General features: G+C 37.5%; 1 protein-coding gene across 1 annotated transcript in view; it reads right to left on the bottom strand.

The window, feature by feature from the left end:
* Nucleotides 1-1,827: 1,827 nt before the first annotated feature.
* Nucleotides 1,828-13,002, bottom strand: part of itsn1 (intersectin 1 (SH3 domain protein)) — a 59,239-nt gene continuing 48,064 nt past the window's right edge. Inside the window, exons 30-40 of the mRNA XM_063010893.1 lie at nucleotides 10,848-10,969; nucleotides 10,513-10,619; nucleotides 9,686-9,869; nucleotides 9,490-9,588; nucleotides 8,401-8,568; nucleotides 8,037-8,249; nucleotides 7,596-7,717; nucleotides 7,144-7,226; nucleotides 6,110-6,193; nucleotides 3,415-3,588; nucleotides 1,828-3,263 (exon numbers count right to left, since the gene is read on the bottom strand). Of these exons, the coding sequence (XP_062866963.1) occupies nucleotides 3,115-3,263; nucleotides 3,415-3,588; nucleotides 6,110-6,193; nucleotides 7,144-7,226; nucleotides 7,596-7,717; nucleotides 8,037-8,249; nucleotides 8,401-8,568; nucleotides 9,490-9,588; nucleotides 9,686-9,869; nucleotides 10,513-10,619; nucleotides 10,848-10,969 (1,505 nt within the window). The 3' untranslated portion in view covers nucleotides 1,828-3,114. The remainder of the gene's footprint in view (nucleotides 3,264-3,414; nucleotides 3,589-6,109; nucleotides 6,194-7,143; nucleotides 7,227-7,595; nucleotides 7,718-8,036; nucleotides 8,250-8,400; nucleotides 8,569-9,489; nucleotides 9,589-9,685; nucleotides 9,870-10,512; nucleotides 10,620-10,847; nucleotides 10,970-13,002) is intronic.

Below are 13,002 nucleotides of genomic sequence, written 5' to 3'. Positions count from 1 at the left end.
TTTCAAGATTTCCAAACTTGATATTTTTTATATTACATTTACAACTTCTGTTTAAGTACACATACTATAAAAACAACAAGCCTGATACATCTCACCTACAATGTAATCCAGCATCAGTGTTATCAACTACCTTTTAACTACTATCTACACAGGGTTTACGTTTAAAGGAGACACCTGTACATCTAAAAACAGTTAGTAACAACAGCATGATGAGAATAAATATGAATAAATGTTAAATAGCTTAATTTGATTTCCAAACAATAAAAATGAAAAAGGAAAACACAAAAGGTAGTAACATGTACACAAGTTTAGTACTAATCATTGGCCCAGCACACAAACAGTATTTAACACGATTATAAAAAAAGTAAAAAAAAAAAAAAAAAACAGTAAAAAAAAAAAAAAAAAACATTTTTACATTAGAACATAAATAAAACATATAACGTTCTTAATTCCTCAATTTCTTCCTGAAATGTTCTCAATTGGGTCAATGACAAACACAAGTTTCAAAAGTGGATTTTTTTAATAATTCTTTCTGAGATTTTAAAATGTGGCAGTTGGAGTTCCACTTGGGGTTATTACATTTTAGACCAACCAGTTATTTAATTTCACCAACCAGACTCTATTAAAAATATGAATTTAAAGTTGAAAATGTATTTAAAATTTGACAGTGTATCAAATATAAATGTGTGCTATGTACATTACAGAAGACATTGGAAGTTTATTTTAGAGTTAAGATGATAATATTCTATACACACCTTTTTATATGTGGTCAGATTATCTGGCATAAAATAAAATATATTTAAACATTTTTTCCACTTTTGAAAGCATACCATTGTTTGTTTATTAGGATTTTAACGTCATGTTTTACACTTTGGTTACATTCATGACAGGAACGGTAGTTACTCATAACACAAGGTTCATCAGTTCACAAGGTTATATCGAACACAGTTATGGACAACTTTGTATCTCCAATTCACCTCACTTGCATGTCTTTGGACTGTGGAAGGAAACCGGAGCACCCGGAGTAAACCCACGCAGACACGGGGAGAACATGCAAACTCCACATAGAAAGGACCCGGACCGCCCCACCTGGGGATCAAACCCAGGACCTTCTTGCTGTGAGGTGACAGTGCTACCCACTTAGCCACCGTGCTGCCCGAAAGCATAACAATGTATGATAACAATGATGTTTTGGAATGCTTAAAATGTATTTTACTTTGATGCACTAAAATATTTTTTAAATTATAAAAAAACTAACAAAAAAGTTTCCTGTCTTGTCATTGACTCAATTTTAGTCATTTATTAGAATGTGGAGAAGTACAAAATAAAAAAATAAAAACAGAATATTTCTCTACCCTTCATGGTGGCAATAAAAGTCTTGGTCACTTCCCTCAGTCTTCACATGTGGAATGAACCCTTTATTTATTATTAAGATTTTCACATGAACAGATCTGTTTCTCGTACACATCAAAGGTTTAAAATTACATTTTATAAAGCAACCTTTTAAAATATTTTACTACTAAACATTTAAAATACAATGAAACAGAAACTGAATGCAAAAAAATTGAAATAAAAAATAAAATAAATATATACTCATCCTAACAAAGGGTTTCAAATAAGACTGGAGTGTAAGATCAACTGTAAGATTGAGGCTGACACAAATTCTAACGCAATAAAGTTGGAGTGAAAGATTATCTGATTGTGAAATGTATGTATGTGTGTATGTACACTTTCTGGAATGGTACAACGCTTTTGGTATTAACTAAGTTGTTTAAATTTTATTCTAGAACAAATTTCTGATTTCTACAGTTAATTCTACGGCTGATATAATTATAGAACATACTCTGAAGTCTTAAATTGCATCATTTTAAACAAACTATTTTTTCACAGAAGAAATGTAGGATTTTAGGATATACTATTTATTTCTGTAGCTGCTGAGATTCTAGAACATCAAACAAACAAGGCAAGAACTTCCTACCTGATGTATGCAAGTGTAGCTTGTAAGTAGTTAGTATATAACTATACTGCTGTAAAACTGTCTTGTTTTTCTATTCTAAAGAATATTGTTTCACATTTCACAAATTAAGGATGACCAGACAACAGCAACACTTTGCAGTGACTGTGGGCTTGTTCTGTATTTTTCTTTGTGTTTTTTGACTCAAACAAGCAGCACATTAACACTTTTTTTCCACGTTAGATGGCTGTTTAATCATTAATATTTTCTTTTTTGTAAAGTTGAGTCAGGATTGAAACACTTATTTCCAGTACACAAACTGCACTGAAGTTTACTTGAAAATGACCAGTGACTAAGCAACCTCTGACAAGCACTCTGATTGGTTATTTTGGATCACACTGTCAAACCAAACCACACCAAGTTGGAAACAGATTAAATGAACTAAATCCTAGATAAATGAATACAAAACTACAAACTACTGTTGCACTCCAACAGTAAAGATAATATGGATGAAACAAACATCTTACTAAAGTTCTTGCCTAGTTTTATCCAAGCTTCCAGTAACCTTTATTTTTCAGTTGTTTATCATCTCCCAAAGCTTTTAAGGTTTTAATGTGCAACCAGATTAACACAAATATATTAATAATACACAGTTATAGATTTTTCCCTCATCTCTGTAGAAGTGATTTACATAGATTTCAGGCCTAATTTGTCTGAGGACAGGAGATTTGTCTGGGCAACAAAATCAGTAACTGATTGTTCCGACAACTACAGGTCAAACTGTTAAAACTAGATCTACTATACAGATGTGGTGGAAATTTGCTTGGACATTGTACTTTGCAAATCAGATTAATCGAATTAAATTGATGGAATGGAATGATAGTAGCTTTAAGACTTTACGTTAAGACTCTGTTTTAGTTCTGAAAGCTTTAAGCATCAGCACATCCATAAACCATGTGTACTAAAATCAATAAACTAACTGGTTTAGACTTCCAGCTTACTTTAACAGACTGACATCCGCTCCTTCATACTCCCTGTGTCTCTCTCACACATATACACACACATGTGGGGGCCTTGTGTTGAGTGCTGTGGGATTGTCACATTAGGCTGGTTACACAGTTGATGGTAAGAGATGGAACCTGGTGGTGAATTAAAAAGGGTCACGGTTCATCAAATAGCTGCAGATCTAGTCTGACCACTATCTCTCCTGTTGGGACTTCATGTAAGAGCAGCCGCTTAGTAATTGGACCTTTGGAACCCTGGTCCTTTTTAATGTCCGCCAGCCGAATCTCTGTCCTGCCCAGAAAATCTAAACACAAACACACACACAAAGTAAAGCTGTGTAAATGTGGTATTTGGTTTATAAAGGCTTAGATGAAGATACAGATGTGTAACTAAAATGAGATGTTCTCAGAAAAATGGAAATATTTGAGTGTTTGACTATAAAGTGTGTTCCTCACCGTCAGGTGAAAATTGGTCCCTCTCAAACACAGTCACACACAGCACGTCCTGTTCCAGGTCTTTAATGAAAAACTGGCAGTTGGAGTTCCACTTGGGGTTCAAAGTGTCCTGAACTGTTTTAGTGATGTGACACTGCGAGCCCATGGTCACTTCACAGTACGGGTTGCTCTTACCTGTGCACGCACACACGCACAAGAGATTAGAATAGAATGCCTTTATTTGATATATATATATAGAGATAGATAGATAGATAGATAGATAGATAGATAGATAGATAGATAGATAGATAAATATACATATATATATATATATATATATATATATATACAGTGTATCACAAAAGTGAGTACACCCCTCACATTTCTGCAAATATTTCATTATATCTTTTCATGGGACAACACTATAGAAATAAAACTTGGATATAACTTAGAGTAGTCAGTGTACAACTTGTATAGCAGTGTAGATTTACTGTCTTCTGAAAATAACTCAACACACAGCCATTAATGTCTAAATAGCTGGCAACATAAGTGAGTACACCCCACAGTGAACATGTCCAAATTGTGCCCAAAGTGTCAATATTTTGTGTGACCACCATTATTATCCAGCACTGCCTTAACCCTCCTGGGCATGGAATTCACCAGAGCTGCACAGGTTGCTACTGGAATCCTCTTCCACTCCTCCATGATGACATCACGGAGCTGGTGGATGTTAGACACCTTGAACTCCTCCACCTTCCACTTGAGGATGCGCCACAGGTGCTCAATTGGGTTTAGTCCATCACCTTTACCTTCAGCTTCCTCAGCAAGGCAGTTGTCATCTTGGAGGTTGTGTTTGGGGTCGTTATCCTGTTGGAAAACTGCCATGAGGCCCAGTTTTCGAAGGGAGGGGATCATGCTCTGTTTCAGAATGTCACAGTACATGTTGGAATTCATGTTTCCCTCAATGAACTGCAGCTCCCCAGTGCCAGCAACACTCATGCAGCCCAAGACCATGATGCTACCACCACCATGCTTGACTGTAGGCAAGATACAGTTGTCTTGGTACTTCTCACCAGGGCGCCGCCACACATGCTGGACACCATCTGAGCCAAACAAGTTTATCTTGGTCTCGTCAGACCACAGGGCATTCCAGTAATCCATGTTCTTGGACTGCTTGTCTTCAGCAAACTGTTTGCGGGCTTTCTTGTGCGTCAGCTTCCTTCTGGGATGACGACCATGCAGACCGAGTTGATGCAGTGTGCGGCGTATGGTCTGAGCACTGACAGGCTGACCTCCCACGTCTTCAACCTCTGCAGCAATGCTGGCAGCACTCATGTGTCTATTTTTTAAAGCCAACCTCTGGATATGACGGCGAACACGTGGACTCAACTTCTTCGGTCGACCCTGGCGAAGCCTGTTCCGAGTGGAACCTGTCCTGGAAAACCGCTGTATGACCTTGGCCACCATGCTGTAGCTCAGTTTCAGGGTGTTAGCAATCTTCTTATAGCCCAGGCCATCTTTGTGGGGAGCAACAATTCTATTTCTCACATCCTCAGAGAGTTCTTTGCCATGAGGTGCCATGTTGAATATCCAGTGGCCAGTATGAGAGAATTGTACCCAAAACACCAAATTTAACAGCCCTGCTCCCCATTTACACCTGGGACCTTGACACATGACACCAGGGAGGGACAACGACACATTTGGGCACAATTTGGACATGTTCACTGTGGGGTGTACTCACTTATGTTGCCAGCCATTTAGACATCAATGGCTGTGTGTTGAGTTATTTTCAGAAGACAGTAAATCTACACTGCTATACAAGTTGTACACTGACTACTCTAAGTTATATCCAAGTTTCATGTCTATAGTGTTGTCCCATGAAAAGATATAATGAAATATTTGCAGAAATGTGAGGGGTGTACTCACTTTTGTGATACACTGTATATATTTAGATATACAAGTGTACAGTACAATGCAATTCTTTTTTCGCATATCCCAGCTTGTTTTGAAATCTGGGGTCAGAGTGCAGGGTCAGACATTGTACGGTGCCCCTGGACCAGAGAGAGTTAAAAGCTTTGCTCAAGGGCCCAACAGTGGTAGCATGGCAGAGCTGGGATTTGAACTCTCAACCTTGTAACTGATAGTCCAAAGCTCTACCCACTAGGCTACCACTGTCCCTGTAGTTAGTAATTCATTATTATTTTCAATAATAACTGAACACAGTGCAGGAATACATCCCAGCATAAAAATACTACTGTAATATGAATACTACTACTAATAATCCTTCAGAATTTAATTATTATGTGCAAACCAGTTTAACAACAGTTGCCCACAATTTTACACTCACCCCAAATGTAGTAATAACACAGTTTGTGGCTTATTTAATTTTACACTGGAGTTACTAGTCTAGTAGCTGACATGTCAAGATGGTTGTCCCTCTACATGCATGGTAAACTTTTGCTTAATTTAGATTGTCCCTGCACATAATTCCATTCCTTTGATGACATTAAATTTTTTAAACCTATTCTTTATACCTCACTCTGGTTACGCTCTGCATGGGATCATAAAAATGCCAAACATGAAAAGCTGAATCTCTGGACACAAAACATGTCTTGGCTGGCCTAACACAACGAGTTATGTAACAAATTATATTAAGGTGATTTTTTTGCTGAAACATTTCATTAAAAATATTACATTCTTAAAGAGGGGTTCTTACCATGTGAACGGCAGGGCTTCAGCTCAATACCTTCCACAATGTTTACCATGAGTCTACCAATGCCTGTAGCTCTCTGAGAGCGCACTACAAACACACACACACACACACACACACACACACACGCACACGCACACAAGAAAAAAGAGTAAATAAATGCATCACAACACATTTACTTCAGCACAGGTGAGTCCCCGTAAATAACACAGATGCAATGCAGGTGAGCAAACCAGCCAGCAGATCACGCATCTGTAAAATCACTACTGGCTTTCTGATTATGAAGACTGCCCAAATCATGTTTCAAAACTTCACCAGGATTAACCCACTGACAGCTTTTAATAAACTTAAAGTGCTTTTAATAAAGCTTTAAGCTGAAGTTCTAAAAAAATCTTATTGATTTATGGCAGGTAAACTTAATTAAAACTGTAAACTGATAGCTGTGCAACTTCAGTATTTATGTCCCATTCTTTTCCAGAACTGAGCTGAAAATGTTATTGTCTCAAAATATAACATATGCACTCACTGGCCACTTATTAAGAACACTATTCTTATACTGTATAGGAGTAGGATCCCCCGCTGCTCTGAGAACAGTCTCAGTTCTTTGTGGCATGGATTTTACAAGGTTTCGGAAACATTCTGGTCCATGCTGACATCTTGACATCAGGTAATTGATGCAGATTTGTAAGCAGCACACTTCAAGTTGTAAATCTCCTATTTTGTCACATCACCAAGGTGCTTTGCTGTATTCAGATCTCATGACATTGCATTGATTGATTGTGGTGGTGGAATCAAACAGTAGAAATTCAAACAACAAGAAAAGCATTTGCTGTGCCACTTGAGAGCAGTATTTTGGTCTTTTTCTTTTGTCTTATGACATTTATTTTTAAAGCATCACACCAAGAAATTCATTTTAACTACAGAAAATACTACACGCTATAACATTATGGCTCTCATTCTGTATGCAGTACAGTATATACTGAGTGCAGTATGCAGTATAATATGTAGTAGTGATCCTGAACACAGCCTAAAATGCTTACCTAAATAAGCCTTTTCTCTTTTCTTCTTCTCTGTTTCAATAAAGAGCTCAGAGGCAGCCTTGATCTTCTGCACCCATGCAGTCCTAAGCAGAAAAAGAAAAAGAAAAATTAGAATCCAATTTCACCCCATTAGCAAGATGCTGTCAACCATATTGCTTGCACTGTATTTAGTAACGATTGTAAAACACTTTGGATAAAAGGTACCTGTTAAATGTTGTAAATGCTGAAATGTATTTACACTATATGGCCAAAAGTATGTTGTTGACTTCAGGTAATTTAATTTGGGTAAGGTCATAACTCTGCAGCCATAATTGTGCCCCTGTGCTGAAACCTTTAATTCACACCCTGTACATCCTCTTAGCTTCTGTAACTCTTTATAAGAGCATCAATAGTATAAAAGTGATTAATGATGAAGTGGGTGAATGGAGGCCTCTGTACGACAGTGTGTGTACCTCTCGTTGATGCTCTCTGCCCGGATGGTGTAAACTCGGTCTATGTGAGATATGTGGAATATAGGTTCATCTCCAGAAGGGTCAGTAGGAAGCTTGACCAGAACCTCGTTTAGGAAGATGGGCTGAAGAGGGAAACAAACAGGAAAGAAAGGGGTCAAGGCAAAAAGTTACATTTACATGCCACAGCTCATTTCAACGTGAGCTCTTCAAGTCTAAAATTTACCACTCTCATCTAGCATGACAATGGTTTCAGTGTCCTTTAATTGCCTCCCCAGTTAGCAGATCTGAACCCAATAGAGAACCTTTTGGGATTTGTTAGACTGTGAGATTTTTAGGAGACTGGGAATATACTATAATATTTCACAATCTCCCCAATACAAAAATCTGAAGTGGCAATCATTCCACCTTGCCCACAACCCAAACAAAAATACATTTTCTTACTGTTTTGTACATGCGGTACTGCAGGTGGGACTTGGCGCTGAAAACTTTATCCACAGCCGAGGAGCCCAGCGGCTTGATAACTTGTGTTAGGAGCAGAAAATCATTGAAGAGGAAGCCATACAGCTCCTTGTTGCTTTTGGCTTTGTAGAGTTTTCCACTGTGCAGGAACTTACGCGGCCCCAAACAGTTGGTCACAGAGTTGAATACCAATTGCTAGAATGCAGACATGAACAGAAAGAGATGAGATCATGGGTGGAATATAAAAGTAGCAAGCTAAGGATTTAACTTTAAAAAGAGCAACAGTACCCTAAACAGCACAAGCATGAATATTGATGTGTGTGTGATGTTTGTATGTTTCACACACCTCTGAAAGCCCCTCACACTGTACGTGTGCTTGAATCCACTCCAGACGGTCTGAGTTCTCCTTTTCCCGTACACCCTCGTTCACCTGCGAGCACAGTTCCTCTGCTTTCTCAAGAGCCTGACGCAGGTGACTGTGGTCTGGATGGCTTTCTGGAGTGTTCTCTAAGATCTGGTAAGGATGAGATGACTTATTAATATTCAAAAGGAGCTAATGAGAGAGTCTTAAAAAGCAAAGTTTTTTTTTATTTAAAACACCAGTCTATTGCAATCTAACTGCCATATCCTAAAGACTTCTTCCTAACAATAATCACACAGATGTGTCCTTTATGACCACAAAACACTTTTTTTCTCAATTGCCCTTCAATCAACACTTTTATTCTGGTCAGGGTTGCAACAAGGTCTGGTTACACCAAAAACACAGGGCACAAGGCAGGAATAACCTGAACATGGTGTCAATCCATCTTAGGCCTTTGGCTTACAGACACAGCCAATCCAGTCAGCTGCGCTTCAAACCCAGATATCAGCAATGGTGATAAAGCGTATACCGATACCGGTCCGTGGCCCGGTGGTTGGGGACCACTGCTCTAGACCATTCAGAGTCATTTGCAGCACTATACCCACATTTTTTGACTCTGGATTCATTACAATTTCCAGTTTCTAGCTGGCTTTATTTGATCTCTGTTTAATTAAAGCCTGAAACCTGAAACATTTTTCTAACATAAAGGAAGAATGCATGCCAAGACTAATAGCTACATTCATTTTTTTTTTTTTGCATTGTGCCACTTTGACTCTACTCAGTTCCGGCACCTGTTCTGAAACAAACGGCATTTTTTTCTCCTTCTCTTGATGCCTAAACTGGCTGAGGAGAGCTGAGAATGAGCATATAAGACTGCTGAGCCAACCAAGAGCATAATGTGACTGTAACCTTCTGACCTGCTCTGTTACTCTTCATTCATGTTTGTTCAGGTCCATGTTTTTTAGTTAGGGGCTTGTTTGTAATCGTACATCATATCCCATAAATCTCTGAGCTTTTCTTCTACGTTCATCTTGATAAAAAAATCATCGCTTTGCATTATTTGCATGTACGTACATTTTTGATGATGAGGGGGTAGCGGGTGACCCTCTGCATAGGTTTTAGCAGGAAGCTGGACAAAGGCATTCCTTTACATCCAGGATCCATGGCTAGCCTCTGTAACACATACACACTTACTTACATTAAACACACCTCACTATAAGATGTCCCAAAACAGACAATATGATTTTCAATTCAGAATTCATGTCATTACCTTGACAAAGTCTTTGAAGTCGGGAACTTCATCAGTCTTCTGTTGAATGAGGGTTGCACCATTAAGCTGACAGCTGCAGAAGCGTATGTAGGGCTGCATGTGGGGTAGCTGTGCAGTCAAAATGTCCCCAATCATCTTTACTGGCATGCGTTCACCCGACATCTTTTTCCTTACACGCAATGCCCTGCAACAAAGAAACTTACTGTCAGTAAAAAAGACAAGGAAATTCAAAAATATTAAGCAGTCTCTGACTTAAAAACATTTTGCCACTTGTTAGTACTGTTTACTCAGACCTGTCTTATTCTTAAACCAGAAACCAGTATTTTTTAAGACTAGCGATTAGGACAAGCTGCAATTGTCATGTATTCATTCATTTTTTTGCACACAATTGAATGCTGTTTACCTACTAAATCCAACAGCTGTGTGTATTTGGTTTATTTAATTAAAAATGGGCATTAGTTTAATAATAATCAGGCATTAAGTATTTGACCTTTTTTGTTTTGGACAATATCTTTTCAGAAAATTTATCTGAATTTAATGCACTTTCATTTTTTCTAAATAAAAAAATTATATATATATACAGTATATATATATATATATATATATATATATATATATATATATATATATATATATATATATATATATACATACACATACTGTATACTGACTACACACACTTTTCATACTTTCTTACATCCCATGTACAGCACTAAAGTCTTTTAATTAAAAGCAACGTTTTGCAGACTTTAGTGTAAATGAACCTGAATGGCCTTCAAAGTTGTATAGCGTAAAGATTTTAAGGACATGATAAGCAGGAATCATACTTGAGTAATTTGATGTTGCACATGATAAGCTCCTTCCAGTTGACAAAAATCATGGCCACCTCCTTCTCGGTCAGCAACTCCGACTCCAGCAGAGGTTTCTGGAAGATCTGAGAGAGACAGATAATTGTATGGATTCAAAAAATTGATTATGAAATATGCTTTCTAAATATTACATTTAGTTAAACTGATATAATTTTACAGAAAAACGTATCACATTTAGATGTAGATTTACAGGACTAAATAATCTTGCTACTTAAATCTTTTTCCTTCAATTTTGTGTAGATTCTCTGACCTTAAACTACTTTAACCCCAGATATAAACATTTCTGATCTTACTTCGGTGACTAACTGCAGGTCGTTAACGTAGTTCTCTTCGGTGACTATGAGCTCGTGGATGTAGCCTTGCCGTTTTCTCTCCATTGGGGTTAACATATCCAGAAGATGGAGGTCAGCACACCCTGTAGATAAAAAGAACATAACTTTCATCTCTTTTCAAACCCTTTTTCATGTGTAGCACAGAAAGCTACACTAATAAAACAGTAGTTTCATGTAATAGAACTTAGGTAGCAAATCTGAATCAAAATGTAATATATTGGTCTTTGTAAGGAATGGGTTAATTAGGCAGTTTGACTGATACACTATTAACATTTCTCTAAGAGTCTGTGAAAGTCTATTATTTATTAACTAATTTATAACAACTGCTCTATCCTATTGTCATTGTGGGTCCGTTGACACTTTTGATTCAAATAACCTAACTAAAGCAAATTCCATTTATCATAAATGTTCCAAGTACACTTAAGTGTCTTCTATGGGGTAAAACTGATGTCATCTTTATCATCAATAACCATAGTAAAGGTAAAGGAATATACAAATTCATACAATTCATACAAAGTAACATCTAGGATACAATCGTAATTTCACATTACCACAGTACATTTGTACAGTAGGTGAAGCTTACCAAAAATGAATGTACATAGCAGTAAGATGTACATGAATTGCTGAGTGAGGGTACATACACATTCACTTATGAGCCACTCACTCATTTATGTTACTCAAGTTTTAAAGCATTTTGAAGGTGACGCTCATCATTTAGTATAAAAGGAACATTAACTTCATCTACAGCACATAACAGTATTAACAGATTTTAAAAATCCAGAGTATTAAAAATCCAGAGAAATGGACAAGACAAATATAAAACTGAATGCCTAAGACCTTTTACCCCTTAGACGGCACTGCATTAAACTGAAATATTCTAAAATGAATATAACCCCATGGGCATATGGGCCCCTTGCTTGTTTGAAGAGCCTCAACTATTAAACAGCTGAAAGATTAAACAGAAATGGGGGGCATAGGTGTCCTCAGTAAAAAAACATATTTAACCAAACATATTAAGACATCCACTACTTATTAAGTGTATCAGGTGTTTTAGCCACATCCATTCTTACAAGTTATATCACATGCTTTTCACTTTGTATAACAGTTTAAGGTGTTTCAGCACAAAGCACTTTCTATGACAACATGGTTTGAGGAGTTTGGTATGGAGAAACTTCAATCACTACTGAAATGAATCGGAAGAATAATTTTAAGCCAGGCGTTCTTGTCCTGACCTTGAAAATGCTGGTTTGACTTAATAGGTACAAATTCCCAGAAAGCTTCTGGCAAGGTTTCTCAGAAAAGTAGAGGCTTTTATAGCCTTGAACGAGGTGCCAACTGCATATAATGGATTTAGGAAATAGGATTTCCAAAATGCTCATTGGTAGGTGTCCACATGGCCGTATAGTGAATATACCAAAAATCCTATACATTTAGTCAGTTAAAACAGTAAACATTGTGTCTTCCAACTGTTTTAATTAAATATAGGCCAAAATATTTGTAAATAATTCCTACTCTGCTCTCTGTTTATTTATATTTTTTTACTTTCCCAACTTCTTTGAAATTAGGTTTATACACTGATCAGCCATAACATTAAAACCACCACCTTGTTTCTACACTCACTGTCCATTTTATCAGCTCCACTTACCATATAGAAGCACGTTGTAGCTCTACAATTACTGACTGTAATCCATCTGTTTCTCTGCATGCTTTATTAGCCCCCTTTCATGCTGTTCTTCAATGGTCAGGACCCCCACAGGACCACTACAGAGTGGGCATTATTTAGGTGGTGGATCATTCTCAGCACTGCAGTGACACTGACATGGTGGTGGTGGTGTGTTAGTGTGTGTTGTGCTGGTATGAGTGGATAAGACACAGCACCGCTGATAGAGTTTTTAAACACCTTACTGTCACTGCTGGACTGAGAATAGTCCACCAACCAAAATATAGCCAGCCAACAGTGCCCTGTGGGTAGCGTCCTGTGACCACTGATGAAGGTCTAGATGATGACCAACTCAAACAGCAGCAATAGATGGGCGATCGCCTCTGACTTTACATTTACAAGGTGGACCAACTAGGTAGGAGTGTCTAATAGAGTGGACACAGTATTTAAAAACTC

The sequence above is a fragment of the Trichomycterus rosablanca genome, chromosome 15, assembly GCF_030014385.1.
Source record: "Trichomycterus rosablanca isolate fTriRos1 chromosome 15, fTriRos1.hap1, whole genome shotgun sequence".
NCBI classification, from domain to species: domain Eukaryota; kingdom Metazoa; phylum Chordata; class Actinopteri; order Siluriformes; family Trichomycteridae; genus Trichomycterus; species Trichomycterus rosablanca.
Note: the sequence above shows the minus strand (reverse complement) of the source record. Positions and strands in the feature narration are given on the sequence as shown.